The sequence below is a fragment of the Rhinopithecus roxellana genome, chromosome 9 (assembly GCF_007565055.1).
Source record: "Rhinopithecus roxellana isolate Shanxi Qingling chromosome 9, ASM756505v1, whole genome shotgun sequence".
Classification (NCBI taxonomy): Eukaryota; Metazoa; Chordata; class Mammalia; order Primates; family Cercopithecidae; genus Rhinopithecus; species Rhinopithecus roxellana.
The window spans coordinates 110,002,698-110,010,563 of NC_044557.1; the positions used below are offsets into that span (position 1 = coordinate 110,002,698).

Sequence of the window (7,866 nt, forward strand, 5' to 3'; positions counted from 1 at the left end):
GGTCTGGATCTCCTGACCTCATGATCCGCCCACCTCGGCCTCCCAAAGTGCTGGGATTACAGGCGTGAGCCACCGGGCCCGTCCTGTATGTGTGTTTTTTATAATAATCATCCTGATGGGTATAGGATGGTATCTCTGTGGTTTTGACAGCAGTTCCCTAATGATTAGTGATTAGAGTATCTTTTCATATACTTATTGACCATTTGTATATTTGCTTTGGAGGAATGTTTATAAAAATCAGTTGCCCATTTTTAACTGGGTTGTTTTTCTTTTGTTGGACTATAGGAATTCTTTATGTACTTTAGATATTAAGACCTTATCAGATATATGACTTACAAATATATTCTCTCACTCTGTGGGTTTTGCCTTTTTATCCAGTTAATTATATCTTTTGATGCATACGAGTTACTGATTTTCATGAAGTCCAAAATATGTATATTTTCTTTCGTTGCCTGTGTCCATGGTGTCATATGCAAGACATTATTGCCAAATCCAATGTCACAAAATTTTTATCCTATATTTTATTTCAAGAGTTCTGTAGTTTTAGCACTTACATTTACATCTTTTTTTTGTTTTTGTTTTTAGCTATTTTTTATATATGATGTTAGGCTAAGATTCACTTCAGTCTTTTGAATATGGATATCCAGTTCTCCCAGCCCCCTTCATTGAAAAGACGGCCCTTTTCTCCATTCAACCGTCTTGGCATCCTTGTGAAAAATAATTTGGCCATATATGTGAGGGTTTATTTCTGGCTGCTCTATTCTATTCCACTGATCTATTTGCCTGCTTTTATGCCAGTACCATGCTGTTTTGATTACTGCAGCTTTGCAGGAGATTTTGAAAATCAGGAAATATGAATCCTACTACATTTTTATTCATTTTCAAGATTGTTTTGGCTATTCTGGTCCCTAGAAATCCCATATGAATTTTAGAATACATTTTTTCATTTCTGCAAAAATGTAATTGGGATTTTGATAGAGATTACATTGAATGTATAGATCACTTTAGGAAATGTTGACATAATTAGTCTTACAATCCATAATCATGGCATAGCTTTCCATTTATTTTTGTATTCTTTAATTACTTTCAGTAATGTTTTATAGTTTTCATTGCACAAGTCTTCCACCTCCTTGGTGAGTTTACTCCTATTTTATTATTTTTGATACTATTGTAAATGGATTTTTTCCTAATTTCTTTTTTTGAATTGTTCATTGGTAGTGTATAGAAATACAATTGACTTTTCCAGTTGATTTTGTATTCTGCTTCTTTGATGAATTCATTTTAGTACTATTAAAGAAAAATTAAAAACACAGTTTAGATATACCCCATGGCAATCACCCATAACCATGTAGCCAAAACTTAAGACATCCTGATATCCCTCAAACGTTAGCTATAATCATGAGAAAAACCCACAAAATGTAAGTTTTACACCTTCGCCATGATGTACTATGGTTCAGTGAAATTAAATCAAGCAGCTATAGAAAAATCAGCTTAAACAGCTCTGATTGCCTTTAAAAGGAAAGTAAATTTATAATAGTCAATCATGAAATTGTCAAAATATATCCTCCTTTATAGAGTGTCCTATACCTGCTGTAAGGCAAGTTTGTTACCACTTGGTAAGCTGCCACTTGCCTCCTTCATGATAATGCAACCTGACCCTCACCCTAACCACTAGGACCCATCCCAAATGCTGCCCAGGCCACACTTGAGGTCACTCATCTAATCCACTCTCCACTGGGTGAACAATGATCTCTAAAGGGTAGATCTGATGGGGGACGTCCTCAGTGAAAACTTGACAATGGCCTTGGTGACTCTGGATGTGGGTGATCCTCCACACTCTATTCAGATCCTCTGTTCTGTCCTCAGCCTGCCTGCCACACTCCCCACCTCTCACGTTCAACGCACTCTATGAGCAGGCTGAGGACACGACATCTGCATTAGTGCAGCTTCCTAGAATCCACATTACCCATTCATTCACTCATGGAAGACATGTAGGCGCCTGGCAACCATGTATGCAAGGAGCCATGGCATATCGGGAACACGACACGGCCCTTCCTTTCCTTAGCACAGTTTCCATTCACAGGAGCTGAGGCACAGCCATCATTAACCCCAAAGTCCACGAACTTGTGAAGAGTCTGGAGGGGCTGCTCAGGCAGAGGTGACAAATACCATCGGTGGTAGGGACAGTAGTGGACATAGAGGAAAGAGTTCATGCAGACAGAATCCCAGACAGACAGGAAGCCAGTGTAATGGGGGAGGGGAGTAAAAACAAGAGAGGTACTGCTGAATTAATGTTGTAATATGATTACAAAATGTAGGAGAGTTGAAATAATATAGATCCATTCATCACCATTCACTCTTTCTGCTGTGCAGGACGAGGCTGTGCCATCCATGGGCCTCTCTTTTTGAGGGAGAATGGGCATGTGGCCAGAGATGTGTGATTGTGTTGGGCCACAGAAATGGGCTCATGGGGGTGTCCATGGGCATGGTTAAGAGAGAGAAGGAAAACAAGAAGAAGGGAGGCCAGGGGTTTGGCTTATTCAGTTCTTGACCCATTGAATTCTAGGAACCCTGCCTCCTCCCGGACATGAGTCATTGGCGGGGTTTCCCTATCTTGTGACTCACCCACCTGTGACACAGGCTCCTTGCTTTATACCAAGTTTGAGCCTAACGCCTGCTAATATTTCTCGTCAAAAATTAACCCGAGAAACCTTCTCTTTCTTCTCTGAGTCACCCACATCCTTAAAACTGCCCTGGATAATCACAGTTCCTACATAGGTTGTTGTGTGAACTGACAGTGTTAATATGTATGGAAAGCGCTTAGAACACAGAACTTAAACACATACTCTGATTACTATGATCATTACCCGCAATGTTGATTTTAAGCAAACCATATTATCCCAGCCAAACTACCATGACCTGCAGCCTTGGGACTGCACAGCCTCCCTCTGTCAGTCAAATATGGAGGGATGACATCTCTGGAGCCAGCACAGCCACTCTGGAGGTAGGAGAGGTGACAATGGTGGGACCTCATGCTTCCTGATAGTTATTGAGGTCCCTGCTGTCATCTGCTCCACTGGACTGTGGGCTCCAGGGAGCAGTATTCACACAGGGCTCATTTGTCCTTCCCCAGCTCAGGCACAGATTTTCCCAGAGTAAAGGGTTCCTCGTCTACCTGATGAATGAATCACTCCCACCCCCGCTGCCAAGCACAGACAGTGAGACTAGCTATGGCCTCAGCTCACTGCATAAGGACAGCCTCCAGCTGCAGCAGGGGCAGAGGACCCTGTAGAGCTCTGTAGACTCTGTTGAGAACCACAGGCAGGAGCTTCCAGAGGTCAAGTGCAGGGTAGAGACTGGGAGAAGCAGCTGCTCCTTGCAGAGGACGTGTCCAGTGTCTGCTGAGACTGACTCTGGGTGCCTGAGAAGAAGCCACCCAGGGAATGAAAGACTAGATTGTGGCCCACGCAGGGCTGAGAGATCTGCATGTTCCTGTTCCCCTTCCCACAGTGGACAGACCACATGCCAGGGGTGCTGGCTAGTTACATCAGAAGTTGACCACTATACCCTTAGTAGTTAACTAAATGAGCCTCTGAATAAGGAAAGTGAACACAAGGCATATGGTTATACGTAGTTAAAAGCTAGTATCAGAGGAGCAAACTGATCCTCAGTTTTCTAATTGTGACCAGAGTAATACCCAATAGACTTTGAAAAAACACAATGATGTTCAGTACCTAAGAAAGCAAAATTCACGTCATGCAATAAAAAATTACTATGCATGGAAAAAAACCAAAAATGTCCCCACAGGCAGGAAACAAAACGCAATCAACAGAAACAGTGGTGTGATAACAGATATAATGGTGTTGATACATTAAAGACCTTAAAACAGGTCATCTAAAGCTTACAAATGTACTCAAGGATATTTAAAAAAGAGAAACAAAAAACACCGCCACCAAACTCATAGGCTGGGCATGGTGGCCCAGGCCTGTAATCCCAACACTTTGGGAGGACAACATGGGAGGATTCCTTGAGCGCAGGAGTTTGAGACCAGCCTGGGCAACATGGTGAAACCTGGTCTCTACTAAAAATACAAAAATTAGCCAGGCGTGGTGGCAAGCGCCTGTGGTCCCAGGTACTTGGGAGGCCGAGGTGGAAGGATCACTTGAGCCCAAGAGGTTGAGGCTGCAGTGAGTTCTGACTGTGCCACTGCACTCCAGCCTGGGTGACAGAGTAAGACCCTGTCTCAAAAAAGAAAAACACAGGCCGGGCGCGGTGGCTCAAGCCTGTAATCCCAGCACTTTGGGAGGCCGAGACGGGCGGATCACGAGGTCAGGAGATCGAGACCATCCTGGCTAACACGGTGAAACCCCGTCTCTACTAAAAAAAATACAAAAAACTAGCCGGGCGAGGTGGCGGGCGCCTGTAGTCCCAGCTACTCAGGAGGCTGAGGCAGGAGAATGGCCTAAACCTGGGAGGCGGAGCTTGCAGTGAGCTGAGATCCGGCCACTGCACTCCAGCCTGGGCGACAGAGCGAGACTCTGCCTCAAAAAAAAAAAAAAAAAAAAACACACACACAAAGAAGATCAGGAAATAAATGAAAGATACTAAAAAAGCCAAAAGAGAACTTCTAAAGTTCAAAAAAAAAAAAAGTCTGATATACAGTAGATGAGATTAACAGCAGGTTAGATTCTGCAGAATCAGATCAATGAACTTGAAGAGCCCTCACTGGGAACTACCCAAAGTGAAGCATAGAAAATGATGGGGCAAAAAAAAGAACAGATACTAAGTTAACTCTGATACAAAATCTAACATTCTAACGTAAATGTATTAAGACCACGGTCACCAGAAGAGACAGAGTATTTGAAAAAATAATGGCTGAAAATCTTCCAAACAGAACATAAACTCGGCCAGGTACGGTGGCTCACGCCTGTAATCCCAGAACTTTGGAAGGCTGAAGTGGGCTGATCACGAGGTCAGGAGATCGAGACCATCCTGGCTAACACTGTGAAACCCCGTCTCTACTAAAAATACAAAAAATTAGCCGGGCGTGGTGGCAGGCGCCTGTAGTCCCAGCTACTCAGGAGGCTGAGGCAGGAGAATGGTGTGAACCCGGGAGGTAGAGGTTGCAGTGAGCTGAGATCCGGCCACTGCACTCCAGCCTGGGCGACAAAGGTGACACTCCATCACAAAAACAAACAAACAAACAAAATTAACTCTAAAACCCCAAATCCAAGAAATTCAACATAACTCTATTGTGGCTTCCTTCCTTCCTGCCTTCCTTCTTCTTCTTCTTTTTTTCTTTTTTTTTTTTTTTGGAGTCTTGCTTTTGTCTCCCAGGCTGGAGTGCAGTGGCGCCATCTCTGCTCACTGCAGCCTCTGCCTCCCAAGTAGCTGGGATTACAGGCGCCCACCCGGCTAATTTTGTAATTTTAGTAGAGACAGGGTTTCACCATGTTGGTCAGGCTGGTCTTGAACACCTGACCTCATGTGATCTGCCCGCCTCGGCCTCCCAAAGTGCTGAGATTACAGGCATGAACTACCAGACCCGGTTGTCGTGGCTTTCTTTACAGAAAAATCTCCAAGGAGAACATAAACTCTAAAACCCCAAATCCGAGAAATTCAACACAACCTAGTTGTGGCTTTCTTTACAGAAAAAAATCTTCCAAGTAGAAAGAACATAAAAGTCTAAAGCCAAAAATCCAAGAAATTCTTTATAGAAAAAACCACAACAGGGCAAACAAACCAAATCACTGCAAACCAGTGCTAAGAAAAATCATATAAAGCAGCCAGAGGCCAAAGATCCACCACCCACAGAGAAGCAAGATGCCGTGGGAGCCCTAGGCCCACGGAAACCACAGCAGGAAGGGGAGGCCGAGGCCCCTGTACACCTTCCTCATCAGGACGATTCCGCCCTCCCTCCACTCAGAGGTGATACCAAGGACACACAGTGGTGTGGGGAGGAAACAGTGAACTCAACATGAGGTGTGTAACAATATCCCATAAAACTCCAGTGCTTCACACTGATATTCTTTAGGTCAACACCAGCATTCTCTTGACCTTACTTTCACGGTTCCTCCTCTCCCTTCCAGCCCCTCTGTACAGTCTTGAGTTAGGTCTGGGCCCACACTCTTCCCCTCGCTGAGCTACGGTCTCCTCCTCTGTAAAATGTGATGATTCACAATCTCTCCCGGCGCTGAGCACACCGTGCTGTTCCCTACAAAGCCGACCCTGTGTCCCTTCCCCATTATCATAGATATTTGCCGAAAGGTGGCAAGAAAGGCTCTTGCCAGACCAAAATGCAGCTGCTGCTATCAAGCAGGTCAGGCCCCAAGTGCCACAGACTCCCTTCTAAATCTCATTTTCCCAAGGAACCCCAAACACTGGCATTGGCGATGAGCGGCCCCGCGCGCGTAGGGGTTGAGCCGCTAAGGAGGGGAAGGGTCCTCTCCAGCTGCCCCCGCGGCCGCTCCCGCGCGCGGAACCACTGGGACGCAGCAACCACAGGGGAGTTCTTCGCTGGCCGCGGGTTCAAAGCGATCTGCAATGAGCACCTTTAGGAATTCATTCGAAGGCGCAAAAGGAAAAGAAATTAAGGCGGGAACTGAGCGAGGAAGGAAGGGAGGGAAAGAAAGAAAGGAAGAAAAAGAGAAAGAAAGAAAAAGAAAGTAAGGAAAGAAAACAAAATGAAAGTCCGACGACGTCACTGTGGCTTCACCCAGCTTACTCGGGAATTCCCACCTTGTAGCTCTCCCTCACTGGATTCCAGAATTTACACCAAGTGGAACGCGCGCTCTGCTCCTTCGCGGCCCGGGTCGCTCCTGCCCAGCCCGGGGACCCGGCTCTTCCCCCGACTCCGGCGACTGGTACGTCTTGCCCGGACATGCCCGGCCGCGGGCGACACGAGCCACGCACCCCCGCCGTGTCCCCCTCTCTCCCTGCCCGCTCCCCGCGTCAGGAGCGCTCTTCCCCAGCCAGGGACCGCGGCGGGGACTCACCGACATCAGTACCGCGGCGGCGACGACGACGAGCACAAGGGTCTTGAGGATGCCGAGCCCAGGCCTGGCTCCCGGCGCCTCCCTGGGTCCTGGGCCGCGCCCTTTCCGGGCCCCCGAAGCGGCCGGGGCGCTCTGTCCCCGTTGTCCCATGGCAGGAGGGAACGCTCTTCGCCCCCCAGGCCCGTAGGTTTCAACTCTTAAAGTAGATCGGACGTTAGTCCGTGTATTTTGTGGGCACAGAGATTGCGGAGTTCGCGGGACACGTGCTGATTTCTGTGTCCAGGCAGAGTTGGGGCGGCGCGGCTGTACTTTCACTGCCCCCAGGCAGGCGTCATTCGGGGCGGGGCGAATCAGAGCCAATATGCAACTGCAAATTCCGCCACAGGTTGGTGACAAAAAATAAATAAATAATAAGAGCCTTGTCAACGTAACCCTCCGCAAGCGCGTCCAAGTGGGGCGCGGAGGGGAAGGTATCGAAAGTAACCTTCGCCCTGGCGGCTACGCCCGGGTCTGTGGTTTGTTTCTGGGTCCTGTCTGCGCCAGGACAGGCACCGAAACTGGGGGAGAATGAGTTGAGTGAGGCGCCTAGGGGAGTTGACGCCTCCCAGGGTCGCGCGCTTGGCTGTGAACAGACAGGGTCTTGAGGTTCAGAGTCCGCTTTCCAGGCGCGTCTGGATCCTCTCCCCTTCCCAGCGGCAGCTGTCCTTCCTGTTCTCTCGTTCTCTCTCTCTTTCTTCTTTCCTTCTTTCTCATTTCTTTCCTTCCTTCTTTCTTCCTTCTCTTTCTTTCGTTCTTTCTTTTCTTTCTTTCTTCTTTTTCTTTCTCTTTTTCTTTTCCTTCCTTCCTTCCTTCCTGCTTACTCTTTCCTTCC

At 47.1% G+C, this 7,866-nt stretch overlaps 1 protein-coding gene across 2 annotated transcripts in view; it reads right to left on the reverse strand.

Moving 5' to 3' along the window:
* The window catches only part of TNFRSF10B (TNF receptor superfamily member 10b), a 51,179-nt gene extending 43,675 nt beyond the window's left edge, over window positions 1–7,504 (reverse strand). For both annotated transcript variants that reach the window (XM_010365391.2, XM_010365390.2), the window contains exon 1: window positions 6,996–7,504. In XM_010365391.2, the coding sequence (XP_010363693.1) occupies window positions 6,996–7,145 (150 nt within the window). In that variant the 5' untranslated portion in view covers window positions 7,146–7,504. The remainder of the gene's footprint in view (window positions 1–6,995) is intronic.
* Window positions 7,505–7,866: the final 362 nt, after the last annotated feature.